This window comes from Dromaius novaehollandiae, chromosome 2, assembly GCF_036370855.1.
Source record: "Dromaius novaehollandiae isolate bDroNov1 chromosome 2, bDroNov1.hap1, whole genome shotgun sequence".
NCBI classification, from domain to species: Eukaryota; Metazoa; Chordata; class Aves; order Casuariiformes; family Dromaiidae; genus Dromaius; species Dromaius novaehollandiae.
The window spans coordinates 28,830,757-28,857,460 of NC_088099.1; the positions used below are offsets into that span (position 1 = coordinate 28,830,757).

General features: G+C 38.8%; 1 protein-coding gene across 6 annotated transcripts in view; it reads left to right on the forward strand.

Annotated features, from left to right (window-relative positions):
* Positions 1–1,979: 1,979 nt before the first annotated feature.
* Positions 1,980–26,704, forward strand: part of SNRK (SNF related kinase) — a 45,240-nt gene continuing 20,515 nt past the window's right edge. Inside the window, exons 1-3 of one of the 6 annotated variants that reach the window (XM_064506116.1) lie at positions 1,980–2,292; positions 15,192–15,290; positions 16,640–17,333. In XM_064506116.1, coding sequence (XP_064362186.1) covers positions 16,745–17,333 — 589 coding nt within the window. In that variant the 5' untranslated portion in view covers positions 1,980–2,292; positions 15,192–15,290; positions 16,640–16,744. Of the gene's footprint in view, positions 2,293–2,323; positions 2,520–3,085; positions 3,121–15,191; positions 15,291–16,639; positions 17,334–18,767; positions 19,118–22,035; positions 22,068–26,704 lie in introns of those variants that run through there. The other 5 variants (XM_026098702.2, XM_064506118.1, XM_026098701.2 and 2 more) reach the window with 5 other exon arrangements.

Genomic DNA, 26,704 nt, shown 5'->3' on the forward strand with positions numbered 1-26,704 from the left:
TGAAAGAACTATTGTATTACACAATAGTCACCCAAAGCATAGGAACTCACAACAGCAGTATTGCAGTTCAAAGTAATCACATTTTCTTCTGCAAATCTATCCTTTTCCATCCACCTGTTCTCCTCCATAAACAAACACGAACGCGCTGAATGATTTAGTAGCTAAGTACATCTGAGTGTGACATTCTGCGTGGCAGCTTCAAACGGATACTGTGATTTCTCACAAATACAGAACAATCCTTTAGGCCAAAATACTTTGCAAAGGGAGACCTTTAGTAGCACTGCATTGAAGAATCTTTGTGACTTTCATGTGTATATGTTCTTTGTAAAAATGTTACTTCTCCAAAATGGAAATGAAACTCAAACAGAAAAAGAAAAAAGGAAATTATAGCTTTTATTAACTAGAAATGAAAGAATCTACACTTCACTTTAGAGAGCAGCAAGCATTAGACTTGATCTGATTGTTGTAGGCTCAGAAATCCAAGTGGTGCATGCTGCACAACAGTGCAAACTCAGATTTGAGAAATCAGTGATGATCAGGCAGCCTGAGATGATGGACTGGTTATTGCAATCTCTTACATCAGATCAATGTTGTAAATTCAAGAATCAATTGTATTGTACTGGTTTTAAATTGGTGTGAGAGTGAGGAATCAGGCCCACTGAATGTTGTAAATGATGGTAAAAATGAAAATCTCATTTTCACTAAGAGGCAGTGGTTCAAATCAACATTGTTTTGAAATCTTGATGCATTTTCTATTTCTCTTTTGTAATGTTAAAATATGCAAACATGAGGTCCCATTTGTTACATATGATCACACTATTTCAATTTAGTAGTTTCCTGACTGTATTTTCTACTTGAGTTTATTCACAAACTATTGGTTGTAAGAAATTCAATAGCTCCTGCTATGAAGTGTAATACAATCTTTTCGTGAAGGAATGACACATAAACTTTGTCAAACATAGAGAAAATAGGAAGGCAGATAAATGTTTTTCTTAAAATTGGGCTTCTGTATAATGAGGTTTTCTGTTCTCAACATGCCTTTTTTGGCCATTGCTATTTGAGAAAGGGTACGACGCAATGTGCCACTTTTGAGTCTTTCCCTGGCTGTTCAAAGATTTTCTTTTCTTGATCTTTGGAGGAAAGTCTTGCATTCTTTCTGATACTGAGCAAAGGCTTTGCTCGTATCCCGTCACACAGAGGAGCCTGGATACTGCCGTCGCACTGTTTCAGGGTTTTTCCCTCCCCTTCATTACATCAGATGTACAGCTGTTTCTCTCTGAAACACCTGCCAGGCTCATTCCCTGGCCTATTTTCTCTCCCTAGCCTCAATGGCACGCTTTCACCACCCCTACTTTCCACCTAACGCCGCCATCCCTCTTTGCCCCCCGCCCTCGCAGGCTCATCACACTGCGGCGCCCAAACGCGCAGGGGCCCGACCCACGGGCACCGGGGCACGAGCTCGCCTTTCCACCCTCTTCCCCGCGGGTCCGGACGGCGAGGAAACAAAGACGCCGAGGTTTAGCGGCGCTGCCCGGGCCCCGCGGTCCAGCAGCTCCTTCAGCACCGGCCCAAGGGCGCCGGCCAAGCTGCCGCAGCGCTGCCACCGGGGCAGCCGGCCCTGCAAAGCTTTGTGCTCTCCTCGGAGTCTCCCTCCCCGTTTGGAGAACTGCCCCGCGCTTTTAGGAAGCCAGAGCACAGGCAGGGCGGGCCGGGCCGGGCAGGGCGGCAGCGCTGCCCCGGGCGGCGCCCGCCCTGCCCCGACCCGCCCGGGCGGCCTCCCCGGCCCTCCCCGCCGGCCGCTCTCTGCCCCCCGCCCCCACCGCCGCGCACGCCGAGGCCCCGCCCCCTCCTGCTGTCGAACGCGCCTTCCCTCCCCCCATTGGCCGGCCGTGACGGCAATGACGCGGCCTCCCCGGGGGCGCAGGCGCAGCGGCGCCCGACTCGCGGGCTCGCGCGGGTGTCCGTTGCCCCGCCCCGCCCCCGCCTCCCCCCCGCCCCCTCCCCCCCAACGGCTCGCCGCGAGCCGCCGCGGCCGTTGTTGTCAGTTGCGTCTCGGAGTCGGCAGCGGCGGGCGCCGGGGCCCGGCAGCCAGCGGGGCGCGGGCAGGAGCTGTCACCGCCGCCACCCCCGAGACCCCGCTGCTCCCGCCGGGATTTCCGACCTTTTCCTTCCCTTCCGACCGCCGCGCTCCCCGGCCCGGCCGCCGCTCCCGCGGGCAGTCGCGGCGGGTGCTGCCCATGCGAGGGGCGGCGCGGGGCGCGGCGGCCCGAGGAGACGCTGCTGCCGGAGGGAGTAAGTTGCCGGCGGGGGCAGGCGGCGTTGGGCCGGGCTGAGCTTGGGCTGGGCCGGTGAGGATGGGGCCGGCCCGGTGGGGTGTGGTGGGCTCCCTTCCTCCCCTCCCGTCGCCTTTCCGTTTTTCCGGGAGGCGGCCTCGCCCGCCGGGCTCCTCCCGACTGGCCCAATGGCGGCCTCGGCCCAGGAGGAGGCGGCGAGGGGGAGACGTTTCCCGGCCGGCGAAGGTCGGTGTGTCGGTGCCGCCCGGGGCTTGAGGAGGGGGATTTGGGGCGGGGGGGGGGGGAAGCGGCGGAGGCTCGGAGGGAACCTCCCGTGCCTCGCGCGAGCCCTGTCCTCTGCGAAGCCGTGTCGGTGCGCTGTGCTCCCACGGCAGCGGGAGCAGCGCGCGTGGGGAGGTACGCGCGCGCGCGCGCGTGTGTGCGCGTGTGACAGGCTGCCCGCGGCGCGGCTGACATCTGACCCTGCGCGTGTCCGTGTGTCCGCCCGGCTGTGCCCCCGCCGTCCGCGCTGGGTCCGCGTCCGCGCACTGCGGGGTCACCGCGGGAAAAGTGGTGGCGAGTTTGCCCCGCCGCCGCCCTGCTGCCGTCGCCAGCTCCGCCTCGTATTTTCTGTCTCTTGGAAAAAAAAAATAGAAATAAAATAAACAAGTAGGGCGAAATCCCTCCGGTTAGAGAATCGGTCCAGTCACGGGTGCGTTTTGGGGGAATGACGGTGCATCTTACCCCTCGGAACCAGATGCACAGCCAACAGGTTTGTTCGGAGTGTGAGCTGGTGCCTTTTCTGCTTACAGCTGAAGCATGCCTCTGACAAAGACTGAAAGCACAGGTATCCCTTGTTCTTTGGCAATGCTTATATTGCTTCTGTCCATATATTCATTGTATCGAATTTACTGCCTTTAGGTCACTGTAGAAATCGATTTGATAAGTAGATATGTCCTGGAAAGGTCTCTGTGCTCTTTGCTAGGCAGGTTTTAGCACCCAGATGGTTCTCCACTAGTTAAATTTATGGAAGATGACTTTTTAAAACGTTTGTTGTTGATTTGCAGCCTCAGTAATAGCTAAAGGACAGATTTTTTTTTTTTTTTTTTTAATACATAGACTGCATAAAGTATTGGAGAACATCCACTAGGGAAAAATCCTGTATTGGCATGAGGGTGGTTGGAGATAAATGTGACCTATTTTCAAACTGGATTTTTTTTATTGGTAAGTGATGCTAGAACACCTGTGAAGGAGAAAAGCTAGCAGCTAAGGGAAAAAAGCTTTGCATGGGATATGAGAATATGAAGACCTTTAGGTTTTTTTGTGTATGCACAGATAGTTTTTTACTGATCACCTTGCTTTCAAGAGCTTGTTAGGAGTAAATATGCAAAAAAGTGGTTTCCTCAATGGTACCATTGCAGTTCCTGGAACAGCTAGAGTGTATTGTATGACTTAGAGCCATCTAGCATGAATGAATTGCATACAAATCTGCTTACGCCTGCCCTCTGTAGTGCAGTCACTATTTAGTCTTATAGGCTGCTTTTTGGAGTTGTTTATTATGAATGTATGTAGACCTCCAGGCTCTGGGGAAGGGAAAGTTTAATGAATCTCAGCAAAATGAATCTATATAAAACAGTGTTTACAAGCAAATGTTTTTATGTTAGAATTAAGCAGTTCTTGGAAGATGTGCACCATTAGGGAGTGGGTTAATGGATGGGATTTTTTTTGATAGCTTAAAGTGGAAATTCAGCTGATTATTATTTTTACTCCTGCTGATACTTAGAAAAAAATTCTGAACAAATTTACAAGACTGAACTATCATTGCTACATAATGCAATTGAATTCTACATTGTGAAATATTTTGAAATGCTAGTTTAAATACAATAAGCTTTGCCCCTTTTACTTCTGGTGCATGAAAAATCTGAATTTGAAAATTTCACAATAAAAAGTAAGAGGGAGAAAATCCAGCTTTTTCTAGGTGTTTTTCCTGGAATATTCTAAATGCCCAGAGAAGTGGTGAATGATGACACAATGTTTCAAGTGACTGGGAAAAGAACTTAACCTAAATGCTGGAGGAACAGTTAGAAGACAAGATATCTTCTAAGACAACACACTTATCTGATTCTTTTGAAAGAATCTCTGTGGCTCACGCCTGAGGTGTCCAACAAAAATGGAGAAAAGGACAGATGACATATTAAGTGAACTTAATGACAAGCTGAACTTTTTTTCTGTATGCACAATTGAGAAGCAGGAAAGTACAGATCTTTTTGCTTATTGAAATTTCTCTACAGGTTACTGATGTTCTTTATATTTGAATTTTCTTGCTACAAGACCTGATATTCCCATGCAGTGTGGGTCATTTGACGTAGTCATTGTTCCCCGTTGCACTGCAGATTCATAGTCTACTTTCTGATTATTTTAAACAAAGGGCATGTCAAGACTTCTTGATACATATTTTAAAAACAGGCATACACTTAATATGCTACTACAGGCAGCCTTCTGATTGTGGTAGTCATCTTCCTCATGTGCTGTTCTGACCAACCTGGTCTCTTCTCAGGCGCTTTTAATTCCATGCTTTCAATATCATGTTTGAGTAATTCTTGTGCAGTCTGCACCTTCAGTGTATCATTGTTCTTTTTAGTCTGCTAGCAACTGTAATGCTGAACTAGTGCCTTTTTGTCTTGCTTTGTTGCCTGTCCCTCTTTCAAGGGCGCACTATCCTAGTTTAGCTAGCTTTCTCCTCAGAATGCATCACTCAGAGAAATAATGCAGTTCTTTTCTTGCATCTTCCCCTGTTTTCAAAAATCTACTGAAGTGCTCTAGCTGTAAAACTTCTTGCTGAACTTTTGTCTGTTTCTGCTAGGTAGTGTTTCTTAATTATGTGTTAAAATAAGAAAACAATGAGACATGTTGCCCAGATTAGGGACGTTGACTTCTGTATATATTGCTGAACTGCAATTTATAGTGAATATACTAGTATTAAATCGCGTAAACCACTAACTTTAGTAGCGTATGAGGCTCTGCATGTCTTGCTTGCCACACTACTTTCAAATGGTTAAATGCTACATCATATGTAAAAATGCAAAGTAGCTGTTGTTTTAAAACACATTATGACATTATGTAAGAGCTTAAGAGGATTTGAAAAACTGTATATTCACTTGCAATTCTAGGATACCTTAACCTGGCAGAATTCTCATACAAATAAGTTGATGAGATCACAAATGTTAAGGATTCTGTTGAGGAAGAAAGTGCTGTGTAGTCTTTTAATGCTTGTGAAACATGAAATAGACCGTGTTCACTTCTTGAAAAACTAAATCTCTTGATTGCACAGCAACCCTCTACCACAATACTGGAGCACTGACGTTACACTGTTTTTTACTTTTTGCTCCATAGGTCATTCTGTGCTTTCTACAGCAGTTTCCTATGCAGTTACAGACTGTGGACTTAAACCAACTTAGCTTGAGAAATGATAGCTTAGATTTTTACAGATTTAGTTTATATTAAAGCATGGTGAATTTCAGGTTTTTGATGGTTACTAACTAATTTAGGGTGCTAGAAGGGAGGGTAAAGTATTGAAACTGGTTAGCTGCAGGTTGAAATAAGTGTTGTTTCTTAAGGTTTTAGTAGTCTGTATCCTAGAGAGGAAAATGTCAGTATTTCAATAGTGAGTTTTATCAAGTAAATTCAATATTAAATTTTTACATTATCTGAGGTACTGTTAAACAAATTAAGCTTTATGGAATTTGAGCTGTGAGATGGTGCTTGTGAAATCTAGTAGAAAATGCTGTTATTTATAACAGATGTTAACAATACCTACATTTATTCGCATCTGAATATCCATATGTGAGCCAATGTTTAACACTTTCACTTCCCTTGATACAGAATAAAGAAAATTGTGTTTGTGCTTCTAGACCAAAGATAGTTAGGTGTTACAACAGTGGATTATATCATTATTAAAATGTTAAGCCACCTAGAAGTACTTGGTGATTACTAGTGGAATGTTTAGTGCTCCCGTTAGTGTTTTTGGTGTACTCTGGTGGAGAGAGAGAGATGCGTGGGGGTTTTTTGTTTGTTTGTTGTTTTTTTTAAAAAAAAGAAAAGAAAAGGCTCTGCTTACCTAGGAGCTGGAGTGGGGGGGGGGGGGAGAAGTGGTATGAAACTAGCATCATAAATGATCTGAAAATGTTAATAAATAGACTTTTGGAAATGGTGAAACAATTCTAAGATGTCATGAACAAAGAGTAGGTGAGGTGACTCTTCTAAAAGAGTCCAGAAGAGTTGGTGGACAGAAGTCTGGCTCGTCTGTCTTTTATAAAATGCCTGCAGTAGAGTTTCTCAAAATAAGTAAGATGTAATGTCCTGTCTAAAAGATAGCTATACCATCCTGAATCACAATAATATGACTTCTCTCTGATATGCAAAGTATTTCTTTATCAGTTTCATGTTCCTGGTTACTTTGGAAACAACAAAGAAAAGAGGAAAATATGGTGGGATTTAGAATTGTGAAGCCTTTGGGAAGCTATTTGGATACTGCTTGTCAGCCTTTGAAAAGTAGCATCTTGGGCTCAGGAGTCCAGCTATGTGAGTTATTATATACAAAATTGCCTGACCAAAAAGCATGTTGGTTTCCATGATCTTTAGACTTTCCTTTTTTGATATCAGTTCTTGCTTGGTTAGATTTATGGATATTTATAACTCAGATATCCAAGTTAATTTCTTGTAGTTGCTGAGAAGTGTTGCTGTCAATGAGTACTGCAGAAACACTGCAGAAATCAATTATTTCAATTGAAACTAATTTATTATACATTAACATCAGTTGTCTGAACAAAGTTTTATAACTGATTTAAAAGTACAAAAAGAACATAGCAGTATGTATCATAAACTTTGGAGCAAGATCTTTTTAAAAATACTACTTTATCACATTAACTTGTAGAAGGTAATGTAGAGGACATGATCATCTGGACAGATCAGGTATTGTTCTCTTTCTCTGAGCAGCTTTAGATCTTGAGTGGTCGGTATTGCTGAAGCATCTGATATGCAAACAAGGTGGTGGTATGGGTTTTGTACATTGCTTTTCATTTGGTTATATAACGGACTTTGAGATCAGGTATAAGAGGAAAGTGGGCAACATGAAATTAACTGCTTTTGGAGCCGTAGCTGATGTGAAGTCTTCAAATGGTGTAAAGCATTGTCATGTTCTCAAACCCATAGGGTAGATTGCATTTATGTCTTGTGTAGTAACTCATCTTAGAAATGGAAAGTGCCTTGTGAACTACAGTGATTATCTGCATAGTTATGAAAGTATTTTATGCTTTTAAAACATCTCACAACTAGAGGCAGTTGGAACCATTGCCAGTGACTACAGATAATGGGTTTGTCTATGGGTAATAGTTTGATCGCTGCTAGTGCATCTGTCTGCTTAATGGCTTCGGTGTGTGTTCTGTAATCATAATCTTGTTATTACTATTGCTGTCTTTTTATTCCTTTTTAATATATACCTATGTATGTGTTGTTTGTATTTTTTTCACTCAGTGAACTGTCATGAAAGAAAAAGGAAGCATGCAGTCTTGACTTAAAGTGAGGGATCTTGAAAGACCAATTCAGATCCAGTGGTGCTTTTCTTCGCTTGACTCTACTGAAGCCTTATGAATTTTGCAAACCATTCACTGCAGCTTTGCAAACAACAAAGATTAAACTTAGCATGTTTAATGTAGCTGTGCTCATCTGCAAGAAAATAAGATGCCTGATACCAATTTATAGATCTAAAAGTTTGGGAGCATCGTGTCTAAGATGGAACTGTGTACTTTAATCTACTATCTCCTCAGTCTTGAATCGTATATATTTTTTTTAAGTTTAGCTTTTAACACATCAGAGTTGCCTCAAAGCCTTGGTCTTAGTTCTCAGGTCATGCAGGCTCTCATAATTTTCAATTATAAAATAAGTTAGTACATTTATATTTTTCCCAAATACATAAAAGAGAGAGACATGTACAGCCTCCCCCCCTCCCCGCTTTTATGGGTCCAGGAACAGTGTTTTATTAAGTTTATTGGCCTGCCAAATATTTCTACCTCTGGTTGTTCATTGAATAATGGACCTTACAGTTGCAGCATTCTTGTTTAGTATTCTGTTTCTATTTCTGGTTTGAATCCTAAGAAGAGTTAAGGCTCTTATTCAATGGCTCTTATTCAATAGCTCTTATGCCTGCAACACATTCTAAAATAATGAAACATTGACCTTTGACTACAGCCTTCACAAATGCTTAATGGCTAAACTTTATTAGTAGTTGGCAGCTTTATTTTTGTCTCATACCTTTTCTAAGCAAAATTCTGAAAACTACTTAAAACTAGGGAATGCCATTGAATTATGCAGGTTAATTCTTCTCTTTAGATTTGGAATACGTAGCTACTTGATAACTCTTATCTTTGTTCATCATGTTAGATGTAGCCATGCTGAATGATAGAGAGATTCACTGATTTATCTTGACATTTCAGTAATAACTTTGTGAGGTTGGTGATGCTGCTGTGAGAGCTGACGATGAGGCCTCATATGAAAATAAAAGAAAAAGGCATGTACGCCTTGAAGTCTACAATACTGTTGTACTGTGGAACTTGTCAAGAGCAGGAGAGTTGATCTTGCCATACAGATTGTCATCAGTGAAGGTGAAGATGTGGTGCAGTCATGCAAAGTAAAAATACAGCATTGGATAGCACTGCGTACATAAGACCTGAGTTATAAAACCTGGCTCCTTCCCCTCCACCTTCCCAGTAATAATGCTGCATCTGTAAAGTGTTTGGCTGTAAGGGCAGGTATAGGTTGCTGTTGTCTCCTGAGTACCTTTGAATGGTAGTTGTGAAGGCGTAGATCACAGGAAGGCAGAGAAGAAAGGGCTTTGCTGGTCTCCCACACCTATGTGGGGAAACAAAGGGAAAATACAGGTTCTACAGATTTTAAATCTCATATGGTGCCTTGTGTATTCAAGGGATATTGAATGGTATTGGGTTAAAAAAGAAAAAAAAGTTAGAAATACCCTGGAAGAATTGAATAATGACGCTGATCGGGCCTCAGTATGCACAAGAATACACTAGTGAAATAGTAAAATCAATGTCTCTGTAAAAAATACTATTTTGAGAGAGGATCTGTATGTTAGATACTTTTGATCCAAGTATTGCTCAATCTTTTCTGTGCCCTACTGAGATGTGTCTAATGGCAGTGCTGTGTAAGCATGCGTCTTTCGGAACACACACAAAATTTCCTTTTAAGTTGCACTTTTCTGAGTCACATAACCATTTCTTTGACATCAATATGATGTCCAAGTTACAACTTCCACGAGAACATCCCAACAAAGTGCTTACAGCCCAAAACAACAGCTGTGAGAAGTCTGAACGGTTCCCCTCTCAGAGGGAAGGCCACACTAGTTTTCAGTGTGGTATACATTAAGCATGCATGTTCTTCATGCTTCACTCATGTGACAGTTTTTGGTTCCTACCTGTTTCTGGCTTGTTGGTTTTCCCTTCCTTATATAAAAGGAAAGGTGATCCCAGACCCTGGCAGGAAAAGGGATTCACATATTGGTAAAGGTGCAACATCCTCACATGTAAATAGTGGCTCATCTTGTCACATAGATAGACATGTAGATTAAACCATGAAGGTGTCTTACAGTAGGATGGCAGATAAACATCAATAGGGAATATAGGAGTAATATGAAAAAGTGCACTTGCCTTTTTATATATATCGTTTTTGGTACTTCCTTCAGTATACTCTCGGAGTCTAGCAATTCATATAAATGGCTTCCTGAGTCAAAAACTCTTCCTGAATCTCTGTGATCAGTATGTGTAAAATTTTGGTGTACTGATTTTAGGGAGAGTAGCAGTATAAGACTTATTTTCAACATATAATTACTTAATAAATAAATAATTGGGAACAATGTTGTATATCACCTGAGGTACAGAAGACCAAAAGGTGAGGCAGGATGAAATTCATTTACTCTCTTGAATGTGTGCTATGTGTACATCTCTCTGAACTAGTCATCCTAAACTCCTGTTACAGAAAATGAAAATATATGTGCTTTTAAGAAATGATACATTTGATCTATTTAGCTATCTTCTTTAGGGTGTGATTCCTTTCGTTGTAGACTCCTTTTTGTATTGACTGAATCTCCATTGATCATAGAGGGAGACAGGAATTGATTAGCTGTCTATGGTGAGATGGATTCAGCTCAAGATTACTTCAGATTTCATGTCTGTTAACCCAATAATTCAGGGAAGCTTTTTGTACTGATAGTATTATAACTTGTTGAAACAAGACATTCAATCTTCATTTTCTGCAGTAGGAAACTAATACAGAAATTAAGGTGAGATGAACTAGGCTGATCTTATACATAATGTATAATCTAATTAAAACTTTATGGACAGGGAGAATGGCTTAAGGAAGAAATAGTGTCTCTGAAATGTGCTGTTTTTCTAAACAGAGATGTATTGGAGATCTGTTCACCCATCTTTTAAAGATGGTTGAATCATAGTACTGTTAAACATCTTAAGATACATGTGATATTACAGAACTGCCTCTGCAGGTATCTGTTTAAAAAAAAGCTGTTCACAGTAGTATATGAGATAGGATATATGAGTTTTTTATGGTAGGAAGGGTCGGTTCAGAATCATTTTATTGGTAAATGTCTACATTGCATGAAATGAGTATCAGGAGTGTAACTGAATGCTGGTATAGTTAGGGAAAACTTTATTATGGAAGCCATAATCATACACAGGGATTCAATGCTGGTAATGGTTAGTAAAGCTCCCCAGCTAGAAAACACAAACTCACTAATGCTGAAAAATGAGCTCATAAAGGACTAGAGATATGTGAATTAAAGGAAACACAGGTGAGTATTTTCTGTGATACAACAATGTAACTGGCTCTTACATGTTTTTTCTCAGGCTGTAGGTCGGTTTGCTGCCAAAGCATGGCCTGTTGAAGTTCTGGTTCATGATTCTGTCATGTGCTGCAGTTTGCAGCTCCCTCAGTTGTGCTGGTAAAGCTGTTCAAGAGTTCATATTGTAAACTGAATCATTTCAGTGATTGAAACTAACCCCATTTTGGGGGGTGATGGTAGTAGCTGCGTTAAATCTAGAAGTTTTTGGTGATTCAGTTTATAATTATCCCCCAAAATTTTACTGGTGTAACTAAGGAGACAATGAACTTGGTAGGAGGGGTCACAAAGAGGCAGAAAGTGACGAACTGGTTTCTGCTGTAAAGCTAGTACCTTGCGAGACTGGACACTTAGTTGATCCTTAAGTGCTTTCAGAGTTTTGCTTTCTTCATAGAGAAATTGAGGAAAAAGAAATCACTTGTCTTTTCCCACAGGGTAATGCTAGTGCTAAAACCAAAATCTAGATTTTCAGTCTCAGTCAATGCTCTGAAAAGTATTAATGTAGTAACTGCATTTTTTTTAAACTAGTGTATTTAAATTGTAATCAAGGTTTGTATGTATTTGCACTATGACAGTTTTGCATCCTTTTCCTACTAGTGAACAATTCTTACTTGTGCTCTGTTCACTTCAGATTATGTATATATCCAAGATCCTTGTGTTTAGCTTTGAAGATTTATTTTAAAACTGTAGAATTAAAAGTTAGTTGGTCTGTTACTGAGGAAGCTCTAAGTTAAACTATTAATGAATCTGCATTCATTTTATTTCAGGTAGTGGGGCTGCAACATTAATAAGCATAGTTCATATTCCATTTCTATGAGCTTTTATTCTATTGATTGCTGTTTGACTTATTTCTCAGGGGCTTAAGCATAACTGATTTTTGCTGGAATTTTGTTGACAGGTTGATATTTGTGTATACTGTCATCTAGAAATAAATCTCATGTTGAGTTTATATAAAGATGGTTGAAAACGTGCCAAGTGAACAAATAATTGTGTATAAATCCCCTGAGTGTTGCAGATACTTAAATTCAGACAAATTATGTTCTGTTACATCTCTTGGGTTTACTCTCTCCCTTTTCTCTGCCAGGGATTGAATCTTTTCCTAGAATTTGGAGAAAAGCTAGGTCAAAATGGACTGAGGGTTTCTTACCTCACTCATTCTTGCTTCTTCCAATACCAAAACCTAGGTTGGTGCACCACACACTAAGAAAGCTCTGTCTTGTGTGTGTGCAAGTGTGTGAGTGTTGTTTTTGAATCTGAAACTTAACAGAAAATGTCTGTTAAAGCCATGATTCCTGAGGGAGTAAAGGAGTTCCATGATGTGGGCCAGACTTGTGGGATAGGATGAATTTTTGTGAATAGAGGTTTAAGTCTTGAATGTGACTTATTACTCAACAGAGAAACAGTCTGTGAAAAGATGAGTGCTGGAGTTTGTGCTGTTGGCAGCTTGTATTGCAGAATGGCTGTTTACTGTATTTTGACACATTTTTTTTACTGCTTTAAGAGGCCTAAAAAAGATCAATTTAGCATGGAATATTGAATATAGGATTCATTATGGGCAAAAACAGATTTGTGGGTATAGACTGTGTCGTAGTGGCAGTTAAAAAAGATCATCTCTGTAGTGTTTTTTGTTTTGTGTTTGCTTTTGTTTGATAGAAGGAATGAAGGATCTGGTTAGGGTGCTGTGGAGATGGCAGTTCTTTAAAGCACTTTTCTGGAAAATACTTGCAATCCATTTAGGATTCAGACTCTAGTCTCACAACTGGATGGGGCACAGCTGATGAATAATCTACTGCTTCATACACATTAAGGGTGGGCAGTTTATATATGTTCATGGATTACTTTTTCTTCAGCCTACATTGTAGGGATTAGGTCAGTGTGATGGAATACTATAGACTATAATAAATAATTATGAAAGCATTGTCAGTTCTTAGTAGTAGTCAAAAAGAAAATTGATGTAAAGAAATATAGAACAAACAGAATATTATGTTTGAATATTTATATATTAAGAATATTTATATATTATAAAATATCAGTGCATTGTGTATGTATATCTTGAATGAAGTGTATGGCACTCACTGGTCTCCCCTTTCTCAGTTTCAAAGGAGGTATAGTAGAAATGGAAATATGTAGAGAGAAGTGAGAATAATGCTAAAAGATGTGGAATAACTGCTGTACAAGGATTGACAGACTAGAACTTGAACCAAATTGTTATACTGAAGAGGGAGAGGAAGGAGACTGTAAAATCATGAGTCCCTTGAGGCAAGGTAAATAGGGTCTGATAATTCTTATTTTGAAACAGGCAGTGAATTAGAAGATGCATGTGCTATCAGGGGGTTCAAAACAAACAAGAGGAAGTGGTTCTTCTCATACACATACTTAAGCTATGAAACTCCCTGTTGCAGGATGTTCTTGATACTAAAAATTTGTGTGGGTTAATAAAGCTGCACAGTTTCATGGGGGTCGGGAGGAATCCATTAAGGGTTGTTAAACACAAAGTCACTGTCCTGCAATGCAAAAAAGCATGAGCCTGTTGAAGCTTGAACCCGTTAAAAGATAAGGAGGGATTCATTATGTATTGTTACATTTGCCATTTTCCTATGGTCTTTCCTACGCATCCTCTAATAGTCACTTACTGGGTAGAATGCTGCTCTAGGTGGACCTTTGATCTAATGTGTATGTTCCTGTCTAGTTTGGTACTTTCTGGAATAATAATGGGATAGTATTGCATAGTTAATTGGGGAGGTAGGGGAAACTTAAGAGCAGTAAGCTCAGCAGTATGGGATTTGTCAGGAAACATACGTGCCAACCCCACCGAAGCTTCAGTCCTTTATAGTTCCACAACTTTTGTGTGTAGAGCAACCATACATGAAAATATAATACCATACATGAAAATATAATACCATACATGAAAGCCACTTGCTAAAATATGAAGAGCTTGCAGCTGAATAAGTACAGAATCAGTCTCCCAGAACCAGCAGCCTCTCTCTGCCTGATACAAAATTGTCCAACCAGAGGAGGCTATTCTGTGTAGGTTACTCTTCCACTGTATTGGACCAGCATCTTCCTAGAGGTTCCTTTAGACTTAAGTATGAGGAGTTGTTTGGAGCATCAGTATGAAAAACACTTGTTGCTTCTCTTTAGTCCCCTTTCAGGTATCTCTGAAATATTTTCCTCCTCCTCTGAATCGTAGTTGCTTCCTTTCTGCCTTCCTGTTTGTCCAGTAAACCTACTTAGTTAGATGGGCACAAGGAAGACTGAGAAGAAATCTGTGCTGGTTTGGTGGTTATTGGAAGAGTAATAGATGTTTTTGAGAGGAATTCTGGAGGCACAGTTACCAAATATAATACGGGTTTTAGTTGTGATTTATGCATCTGTGCCGTATGTGGTATACCTCCATGCGGTGCTTTACCTTCCTACATGTATGAGAATAGAATTATTTGGGGTTGAGAGTATATGATATACTTGGTGTGTCTTAGAGGAAATGTATGAATGATTTGAAAAATAGGTTTTGGTTTTGTTTTTCCAGTGGAAGGTTCTGGATTTGAAAGGCTATGTCCTAAGTTTGCTATAAGCGCTTCACTTTTTCACTGTTGCTTTTAAGCTTTGGTCATTTTAATTCTAATTTTATGGGCATGTATTTCCCTAGTGTAACTTGCATAGCCAAATCCAGAATAACTTTTCAAGAAAGATTTTCTCTAAGCTTATAATATATATTAATGACTTCTCATTGCCAAATTTTGATACTATCGTATCTACTAATGGAATGGACTGGTTTTTGGAAGATCTTCTGAAATATAGTGCTTACTACCTGACTGAAAGAGTACAATATTCCCCCCACCCCACCCCATCCCCAAAAAACCCCCAAACAATTAAGCTTTTTTTTTTCTTTCTAAAGCTTGCTTTTCTAAAGAAACGAAGTTTATGTAATTGCCCCTATTCTGTTTCTTGGCCAACTTCTGATGTTTTAGAAGTTGATTCTCATTCAAATTTTATAGGGGTGGAGGTCTCAAACTGAACTCCTGTAGACTTTTTAGAAGTAGACAGCTGGATAGAGAAGAGGTTATATCATGGCTCCAGCTGAGAGAAGCAGTAAGGTGAGCTTGTTAAACATCAGAGAATCCTCATAGGACCCCAACCTTGTAATTGAATCCATATGAAACCTGGTTCATTAGTTTTACTGCTTGTGAAATAACTTGTTTAGCAGGGAGTGTTTTTAATCTAATGCTTACATTTCAGTTTGAGAATAACTAATGTAAGGGGACTGTTTATTTGCCAGGTTCCTTTTCAAAGCTTTTCCTTTTGAAGCACAGTTTTGAAACTGAGAAAATTTATTCTAAAGAGTTATTTTTTCTGCTTTTTATTTAGTTGGCAATAAGCCATCTAATTTTCCTACCTCTAGCTGCTTTGTACTCGAGGTAGGAGGAATGGTTAGCTTTTTTTGATAACTACAGGTTGTTATTAAACTTAGATTCAAGTTAAAGATGCAGGAGAAGTTTTGGGGAAGTTGTCTGTGTGAAATAAAATGGCAATGAGGCATCAGATCTTCACAAACAGGTTTGAATATGAGCATTTTGTACATCAGCTCTTGCTTGTTTAAATGCTAAATTAATTGGCAAGCAGGAGTTCAGCACAAATAAGCTGAACCGAGTTCTCTCCCTTACTGTGTTTCTTCCCCTTCCCCGACTCATTCCCAGGACTGCTGAACATAGCGCAGCCTACACGCAAACTTTTTATCACCGGTTTTTATAACTCCAGTCAAAATATTTAACAAAACGTTTTTATTTAGCACTGAAAGCACATCCAACCCAAATGTTTCATTACAGCCTATAGAGCTTTGTTTGTCTGGTGTAATTACTGTATTGATTAACTATGCTTAAATTTACCAGAGTAACAAAACGAAATCTTACATGTCAGTCTGAACTATGCTAAATAGGAAGCTATTAAAAGGGTGAAGATACAAGTCCAAAGTCATGCACTCAGAACTTTGTATTAAAAGAGAAGAGTTTCATGCTGCAACGTAAAATTGGATGCCAAAATCTAAGTTAAACTGAGCTTGTTCCTCTTGTCAATATCATGTGCTGCCCAGCTGATTTCTAAAATAAAGGTGAAATCCACAAGATTTCCAGCTATCAGTAGTTTTTCATAGAGCTGATTTCTCAAGTGTTACTTGCAAGATTTCTAACTCAAGAACGTGAAGGTTACCTGCTTTCAGGGAAATTTTCATTGCTGCACTGTTGAAATTCACTTTCTTAAGGCACACTGATAATATGGTTTCAGATATCTGCTGGTCACCACACTATTGCTTATCAAACCCTCTTCAAAACACTCTTGAAGAATTTTGTAAGTAGTCTATAGTAATGTGTTAATGTAACTTTAGGGGAATTGTAGGGTAATAATTTTGCTTATTTTACACAAATATATAATCTTGTCTCTTTATTTTTAGGTATGCTTGGCCATGACAATGGATTATTTATTTGTATCAGATACTCTTATATGAGAAGCTCACGATTCCAAAGAGTTTAAACATTACTTCATCTCCTGAAACAGTATGGCAGGCTTCAAACGAGGATATGATGGAAAAATTGCAGGATTGTACGACTTGGATAAAACTTTGGGCAGAGGTCATTTTGCTGTGGTCAAACTTGCTCGACACGTCTTTACAGGTGAAAAAGTAGCAGTAAAAGTAATTGACAAGACCAAGCTGGACACTCTAGCCACTGGACATCTTTTCCAAGAAGTTAGATGCATGAAACTTGTACAGCATCCCAATATTGTACGGCTGTATGAAGTGATTGACACCCAGACTAAGCTTTATCTTATCTTAGAGCTAGGTGATGGAGGAGATATGTTTGATTACATCATGAAACATGAAGAAGGTCTGAATGAGGATCTGGCAAAAAAGTATTTTGCTCAGATAGTTCATGCTATATCCTACTGCCATAAACTGCATGTAGTTCATAGAGACTTAAAACCAGAGAATGTGGTCTTCTTTGAAAAACAAGGACTTGTGAAATTGACTGATTTTGGCTTCAGCAACAAATTTCAGCCTGGAAAGAAGCTCACCACAAGTTGTGGGTCTCTTGCTTATTCTGCTCCTGAGATTTTGCTTGGGGATGAATATGATGCACCAGCAGTGGGTAAGTCCTCTTTGTATTCAACCAGTGGGCTGAGTTTAAGTAGCATGGTGTTGTACCACTCTGTTTTCCCTTTCAACATAATGTCATACATGGAAGCCAGCTAATCAGCAGGAAGTAATACTGTAAGCTGAAAGTTACTGAACAGCTTTATTTGAATGAGGAAATATTAAAAAAATTGTCCAAAAATGCTTAAAATTTTTATTTTATATGGAGTGATGCAATCACATTCATTATAAATAATTATGGTAATTTTATTAACGCTAAGGTGAATGCAATTGCATATATTTATACTTGCTTTGTTAGAAAACCCATCTTCTTTTCAGAAAATTGTCTGTCTTTTTTTTTTTTTTAGAAAAGTGATTTTTTTTGTGTTCAGTTTAGCCAAATAAGAATGACATCTACATTTTGAGCCCGGGCTGCTTATGTATTCTGCTGTAAGGTGGTATAAATCCAGTTTTTAATGGATGCTGCTTTAGTTTCTTGTCTCCTCCTTTGATGCCTAGGAAAGCTTTAACTCCCTCTTCTCCCTCTTTGTCTTGCTCATCTGGGAATCTGAAAATAGGGGTGAGGTTTCCAGTTGTTCTCATATTTAAAAGGTGAGGGAGACAGTAATACACAGGTTGGCTTTCATGTTTCCAGCTGGAAAGGTGGAGTGTGGTAGACAGGCTGATAAAGATAATTCTTACTCTTCCGTTAGATTTACTGCATATACTCTTAGAAGTAATTTAGAGTGTGGGATTATGTTTCTTTTTGTTTTAATAGCTGTAAAAGCTGTTGGTAGAGTCACTGAATGCTGACCTGTGGTCATACAGGTTGCCCATATCTGTTAGTTGAGGCAGAATTCACTTTTCATATGTTTACATGACAGCAGATTTAGGTACATGTTATTCTCGCTGATGCTGTAAAAATAGCTAATTGTAGTCAAAATTCCTTTCCCTTATATACCTGGTATCTAATAGTTTATTCTTTTACAACACTCAGTAGGACTCTGTACACAGCTGTGCTTGTTTTCTGGTACAGTTACAGTAATGGCTGTAGTGGTGAAAGATAAAACTTGAGACTGACTTGTAGCTAGCCTAACTCTTTTGCTTTGGGTGGGGGAAGGAGGAGGAGGATTCAATAAAAGTGCTCATTTACCTGAGATAAAGGCCCAGCTTGCTTTGTATGCTGGTAAGGTACTTGTGTGTATTGTAGAACTGACAGTCTTGCCTTATTTTTAATATAAATATTTTTAGTGATCAGATGTTATGGTCTCTGTTCAAATTGTCACTTTATGGATTCTAACTTTGAACAGGTATTTTACTAGGGGTTCTCTAGACTTGAAGGTACTTTCTAAAATGTGCTATAATTAGGAACGTTAGATGTCTGTCACTTGTCTCTTTGCTTATCCATGCTGATGCTAGTGATGTTTGACATAGTGATTTCTACTTACAGAGTCAAATGTTCTAAATAAGTTGGTTCTGGTGTTATTGGTGACAAACCAGAGATCCCAAATCCTGAGTTCTTCTGTGGAAGAGTACCTCTTTATGAGAATTTCCTGAAGTCTGGATCTACCTGATTGTAGTGGCCTCTGAAACTAGATGGGGAAAATGCATTTGTTAAATACTCTGTAAACTGCCTTCTATGAATTACTACTTAAAAAAGAAAATGGTGTAGCAGTCCAGTTTTGGAGGATGAGCAAAAGAACTGAAGCATTGAGACTGCTGCCCAACTGAAGATTCTTGGAAGAAAGCGGATATGAGGGGATTACTTTATTGGAGGAGAGGGACCATTATGAGCATGTGGTATGTATAGCTCTAAGGAGGATAAATTAACCTATATAAGCAGTGAGTGAGAACAGTTAAGTTGAGGAAGAGAGGAACTTAGGAGGAATGGTAACTCAGAATCAATTTGAGGTTTTTGAACATCTGAACAAGATATGGAAGCTTGGGATGCTACTTCTAAGTAGTCGTCTTCTGATTTTATTGCTGTTTTAGTCGTAATTTTTGACACTGCATTTCATATTTCTTTATGATCAATGATCTTCGTTCTATTGCACTTTTACATTTCTTTGAAAGAGAAGTTATCACTAATGTGGAATAAATGGTAACTGCAGTGGTGCTTTATGGTAGCTACATATTGCTTCATCTATCAGTAGAAAGAGACTTAAGATTTGTCAGAGTGCATCTTAGAGAAAACTAATATGGATGATTTTATTTTGCAAGGGTTACTTTTAGAAATAGTAAAATAGTATAATTTCCTTGGCCAGTTCTGTATGTGAGGGTAGTGCCTGTAATACGGAAACATTAGGGCTTTTCTGAGGAAGATAGTTTTGCTATTTTGTTTTGAAAGACACCTTTCTCTACTTACCTTGCAGAGCTAAATTGAAGAATGGTTTGAATCTGACTTCAGTCTAAAAGCTTTGACCATGTGGTCCAAATTGAATTCTACAGTTAAAAAGCAGACTTTGCACCTCTTTATGCTGCCACAATTCTTGCATTTATCATTTAAAATGTTTCTTATAGGACTGTGTAAAATTTTAAATGATAATATTAGAAGAAAATGGTTGAATGAATTAACAGAAGAAATATCTATCCATGTGGCTGGTGTAGAGTGGGTTGATGTGGATAGTAGAAAAACTTACCAGAAAAAGAATTTCTTTCAACTTTTGGTTAAAGATGGTAGCTAAGCTCTTTTTCCCAGTGTATTTAAATAAGCAGAAACTAACTACTGATGTTTGTTTATTCCCCAGTGCACAGTCTCAGTTGCTGGATACTGGGACTTTTCCTTAGCCTGGTGGACAGATTGCAATGCTTATGTTCAAACGCTGTTAGTGAGTCCCCTTTCATCACTTTGTAATGCAGTACAAAATTTTTAACATGTAAAGTACTGTCAGTACAGTAGTTAGAGTTAAAATATAACAAAGTTTACTATGAGTTGCCAGTAAGATAACATGTCCTTGAACAGTCTGGATTTTCCTCTCTAACTGTGAATAAAAGGTAAGATATACCATGCAAAGACTTTTTTTTAATGCAAGGATTGTGAAAGAAGAAAAATCTTTTCCAGGGTTTTCTTTAAACCGTTCCAACAAGCAAGAAGTAAATAAAGTAAGCTTGTGAAAACCTTTCTTAACCTTTGAAGATAAACTTTCATGCTTAGATAAGGTCATGTGTGGACTACAAGTTGGTATAAATTCAGAACTAGACATACTTTTTTAAAAGAAAAAGAAGTTACCTCAGAGATAAAATATGGAGTTAATTGTGCACAATGTCTTTATATAGTCTGAAATAGTGGCAAAGTGCTGTGAACTCATTCAGCTATTGGCTGAGTATTGCTATTAACATTACAAGATTAATAACTGACACTGGCAAAGATATTTTGCCAGTTGGGGTGAAATTACATTATAGCTGAGCCAATCTAAAAGCTAGCTGCTGCTGAGAAAGGAGATTATACTTTCTCTTGTGTGACTGCATGGTCCTGCCCCTCTGTGAGCATCTGACCACTTGATAAATCAATTTAAAACGCCAAAATAAAAAAGGATTGCCCCATTTATAATCTGCTTATTTGAAGGTAAATTTGCAGTCATGGTAATCTTAAAAGAAAAATCCTTTTGCATTTATTCAAATTTCCCGTTATATTAACAAAAAAAAGCAAGAATAATTGATCAGTATCTAAAGCTGATTTATTTTTTGCCATAGATTTCTGGCACAGACATGGCTTTTCTGATGTCTTATGAACAATATTAGAATGAGTATATAAAGGAAAAGACTTTACATTTTCTTTCCACGAAGAGCTGATATATGTAGGACAAGTCTTTTAAGTTATATGCTTAATAAATATTATGGTGAAGCTTGCTTTATCAAAAACTGTTTCAGCTAATTTAGAGATCAGTCTTCTCTTTCTGATGCTACTTAAAGGTTTTCACACTTGAAGAGAGACTAGCTAATTTAGCTTTGTCATTTCCTCTTTGTTTAAGGTTGCAGTTAAAGTGGTGCAAGAAGAAAATTGGCCAATGGTCATATTTCCCAGGGCTTTTTGAAAAGCTGAGCAAGTTAGCTAATGAGAAGTTTTGTCAGTTGTAGTTTCCCATGTTGTTTTTGCACTTAATTAAAATTTGCTCTAGTCAGAGGAAAGTGAGAGAGGACTGTTCTTGGATATAAAGTTAATCTTAGTCCCATAAATTAAATGGACATACCATTTTAGGTCAGGCTAGAGTTCAGTCTAGCATGGTCTAATTCATCCATCACTAGTAGTGTTCGGAAGTAGGCAACAGGAGAGAAAGAATAGAGCATGCATTTGGTAATACTTTTCTTGCTTTATTTTGCCAGCATCAACAGAGAATGGCTCATTAAATAAATGGAAATCCTCCCTTTCCTAGGTGATAGCCTAATTGCAGGTTTGTAGATTAGTTGGTCTTTCAGAAGAGGGCAAATACTGTTTTAACTATTTCGAATCTATACCAAAATGTTAAGTGTTGGGTATGCTGCAATAATTCTGGAAGACATTGAGACTTCTAATAGTTTTTATTACCGTAGTTGGTTTTCTGTATGTGATTTCATAAATATATGGAAACATTTGCAGAGTAAATGCATCCTTCTGGAGGTGAGAAATGGGCAAATTCTGATCATAGGGTTGGGACTGTGTCTAGTTAGTATAGTTGAGCATAGGCCTTTCAAATAGTACTGTAATACACAAATAACATTGTATGTGTTTTGTATTGCAGTCTGTCCTCACAGCTACACCAAGAGAATGATGGTAAGATGCTCCTCATAAGAGATGTGCCTAGCAAGAATGTAATAGTTCCTCTAACTCAGTATTATTGTACTGGCAGCTTGTAGTCCAAGTCTAATTTACTGCCTTCTTGGAAGTTGCACTGGCCAACCACCTGGATAGCATTCATTGCTGAAGTAGTTAGATGCTGACTTTTCTTGCACAGCTCAAACCTGGATTTCTTCTGATAATACAGTAAGATGTAATAGATGTATGTATTCATTATCTAGACATATGTTTGCTATTATTAAGTGAAATAGAGGACTCATCATACACATTTTTTCCCTTTCCTGAGATGATGCTACTGCATTTAGACCCATTTCCTGTCTGTTGGAATGATCCCAAAATGCTTTTGTTTTTCCCTTTGTTGCATCAAAAATCTGTAAGGGCTTCATATTTACAAATAGTGTTGCTTAAATGTGTTCAGTCTTTCAAAGCCTCAGCTGGCCTCATCCATGCTTACAGGGTGCTTGTCTATGGCTAAATATCTCTGATGACCCTAGCTGGCCTGCCTGGAGCTAGTTTTGAGGTGTCTGCGTGTGTAGAGCGCTTTATTTGCAAACTAAGTAACGCATGTAAGCATAATGGCCAGTGGGTATGTACAGTAACCTTTTAAACTTTAAAATTACTGAATATTAAATTTGACAGACTAGATAACAAAATGGGTAGTAAAATATTTGTAAACTATATATACTGTATTGAATAATTTAGCATACTTGACAGCGTTTTGGAATTTTAGTGTTCTCAAAGTGAGATTACAGCCAGACTTGAAAGAAATAAAGCAGAAATTCCTACAGGATCATTCTGCTGATTGTGTTTTGTTTTGGAAATCTCCCTTTTTAATGTCACGCTGCAACATTTTTGGAGATTTGTAGTTAGATTATAGAGTGAATTTGAAGATTTAGGGCTGTAGAAAGCTAAAACAGATTAATGGTTAGCTGCTTCCAGCTTACGTGGTCTTCCCCTTCCCTTTTGCCTGCATCAGTGCAGTCATACCCCTTCTGCACAGTTCTCCACTGGATGTCTCACCATTTGAGGGGGTGATTTTGTTTGCTAATACGACAGAAAACTGATAACTTTTCTGCAAACAGAAGTATTCACTGTAGCATTCAACTGAGTGGAAGAGCTAGTGCAAAGGACGTGGTGGGAGCATGCAGCTTGGACCAGAGGGCTAGGGAAGACGGTAGGACTTGCCCCTCTCAGCATGAGCAAGTTTAGATTAGATCAGCCCAGCCTAGCCTGCTTATCTGAGCCCTCCACGTAAGAGAAACTCATTTGACCGAAAATGATGGCCATTCATCAAGTATTGTTGCCAGTGCGATTTTAGGAAAGAGGTGTTTCCTACTGTTTGGGCTCAAATGCTTTTGACACAAAACAGAAGGCCTCTAGGTGAGCACCTTGCGTACTTCAGTGCTGCTCTTTCCTCCTGGGTACTTTTCTTGCATTAGTGGCCAAAGCTCCTCTATCTTCTCCCTTCTATGCCACACACCTTGCACTGCACAGCTGAGAAAAGTGTCAGATTTGAGAAATGAGCTTAAATGAGCTGTTTGTACTTTTTTAGGAGGGGCAAATATTGGCAAGTGGTTTTAATATACTCAGAAAGGGTGTTTTTGGTTTTTTTTTCTGCTTTTTCTCAATCTCATTACTTTATTGACAAGAAAATACTGTTAATGCCTCAGATTATCCAGGGTGTTACATGCTTCAGAAGCGAAGTTATGATGTGGCACGGCTGTAACAAAGGACGGGAGATCTGTGATCCTGATGGCTTCCCCAGTAGATCAGTGCCCACTAATGTTTATGCAATGTCATTTTTATTCCATTCTTGATTACTTAAACAATGCACACATGTTTTAGTGCATTCACCAACAAATTGCTGGATGAAGCAAAGAATAATTCACCCATGTGAAACTACACAGGAGAACTGTCAGGGCAGACTTCAGTTACTAGCATGTCAGCTAAACTTCAGTATTGTAATGTTTCTTAGTCCTCTCCCCGTGTTCACAGAAGAACTGTTTTCACAATATTGTTTTCACAATTCTTGCAGACAAATATTCAAATTATTTATGTTCTGCCCATAGCTGACTAACTTGGCAACACAGATCTGGTGGGACCTAAATCAATGCTGTACTACTTAGTTATAAACCAGATGCTCAAGTTTCACTTGTTTAATCATTCATGTGTAAATCTGTACAGAGATGTTCAATTTTGTACATAAAGCACATTTTACTGCTAAAACCTCAGGAAAAGGTGATATAGTCCTTGAGGAAAATATGAAGAATTTTTTCAGATACCATAAGCAAATCATCTTTAGTGTTCACATACATACACATTTCACTGCAGTGTTTTCTAAGTTGTATGTGGTTTGTGGACTTTATGCCCAGTGTTTTTAAGCATGTCTGTTGCAAAGAAACTTCCTTCTACCTTTAACTATTTAAAACTTGTTTTTCCCCCAGCTATTTTTTTCTGGAGTGGTGGTGTTTAGAAATTCACTTCAAGTAGAAAACATTCTTTTTTGTATTTAATGGAGGTTCAATAACTTCTGAAATGCGGCTAAGCAACAGAAACCAAAGGAGAAAGAATGCATTTCGAAGTGCAGAATTGATGAATCAGAGTAAAACTGGGTGTTTTGGAATTAAAGCAGTGCCATGTGTTTAGTAAAACTGTAAAACCTTTTTTTTTTTTTTTTTTTTTTTTTAACTACCCTTAAAGAAATTTGAGATGCATTTTAGGTAATGAACAATAAAGAACCTAACTGTTTGTCTGTAGTTTAATACTTTTATGCAAACAACAAAACTCGAACAATTATCTTTAAGGAAAAATAAGTATTGGCTGCCAGATTGCATGAAAATAAGAATCACTTCCAAAGATAAGACTAGTTATTTGACTAAGACTTGAGCATCAAAAAAATAACATATAGAACAGACTGTTTCATCAGACAGATAACATATTATTTTCATAATTAGCTTAAATGCCATTTGCTATTTATGCTCTTTTTTGGAAGGATGGGGGACGGATAAGATTTCTCCTAGTTCTCGTCTGTTATTTGTTCTAATAGTCGTTTTAATTGGATTTGTAGTGTTTTAAGACAAGGAGAAAACCTAGTTCTGCCTGTTAGTTTTGAAAATGTTACCTCTTTCATGAAAAGTTAAAGAATGGAAGAATAGTTCAGTCAGCTAAAAATTGAGTATCTGCCAAAACAGCAATCTCTGCTCCTTTAACCATACTTTTCAAACTTTACAATTGGTCCAGTTAGATCGTCTTTCAAACTTGTAATCAGTCTGTACACTCTGTAGTGTAAAAGCACTTGCAATTCATAGAATTACTGAAATTACTAACATAGGATTACTGCATGCTGTCTTGCTACTGACCTCTTATGCAAGAGATGCTTTATTAAGCTTTTAAGCTGTATATGGTGGAAATGCTTTTCTTATTCTTGTTTAAAAAGCATACCAACAATGTAATAGGCACCACTTAAATGATTCAGTGCTATGATATCAGCTTTTATCCTTTCATACTGTACTGTCTGTGATTTTTCATTACTCCAGGAATTTAGAAATCTCATTTTCTGCAGGATGCTTAACTATCTGAGTTTTCATTCTGTTTTCTGTAGCCTGTGTTGTGAACAAAATCTTGAAATTTCAACTTGTAACAGGTATGCTGACCACTGCTGTCTCAGCCTTGTGAGTTATCAGCTTGTACCTACACCTGAGCCCAATTAAGGGTGAGAATTCCAACCCTAAGCTCAAATCCAAATAAAATAGCTCAGGATGGGACTTATGTCTCAATTCAAAGCAGCAGTCTTCAGATATTGCCAAGGTGCTGCCTAACCCTGAAGATGCCCAGAGTACAGAGCCGCCTGGGATCTTTACATTAGATTTTCATATTTAGCTCTACAGAGAAGAGCTTGATATTGAAGTGCTGATGTGTTCAGTCTCTTTCAAGGCTTATCTTCAACAGGTCTGTGGATTGGGTTTCCTTCCATAAATCTTCTCTGAAGAGGTGGCAGCAGAAGTGGTGATGGTGATCCTTATTAATGTCTTAATGTGTAGTTAGAGTAATTACCTATGATACTGGAAATTTGGGTCCAGGTCCTTTTCCCACTTATCCACAGTCTGTAGATTCTTCTACAGTTCCCATGGCAAAATAAACACATAAGCATTTTTGGTTATCTCAATAAAAGTTGATTTTGGGATTGCTTTTTTTTTCTTGTTGAACTAAGTGGCTTCCAATGGAAGATAATGTTCAGCTGTTACAGTAAACACTCCAGAGAACTGTATAAGACCTGACAAGACTACTCAATGTTACAAATCACTTTTGAAGAAACAGATGTTCTGTGGAAAGATCTGTTTTATCAACTAAACAATATATGCTTTGTAAACAGTTTATTGGTTCTACATTTACAATTAAAAAGGAAAAAAAACCTTCCTGTTCCCATAAAGGTCTGAAATAAACAACTTTGATAAATTGACTCTGTATATCATCTTATTTTAGGTAGTTAAGTGCAAATGTCTCTATTCCAAAATGAGTATGGATTTTTAGCTTCTTGCAATCACAAATTCACATAGTGTATATAAAATGTGACAAGTGTCTGACTTTTGAGGAATGGCAAAAATTTAAGCAAA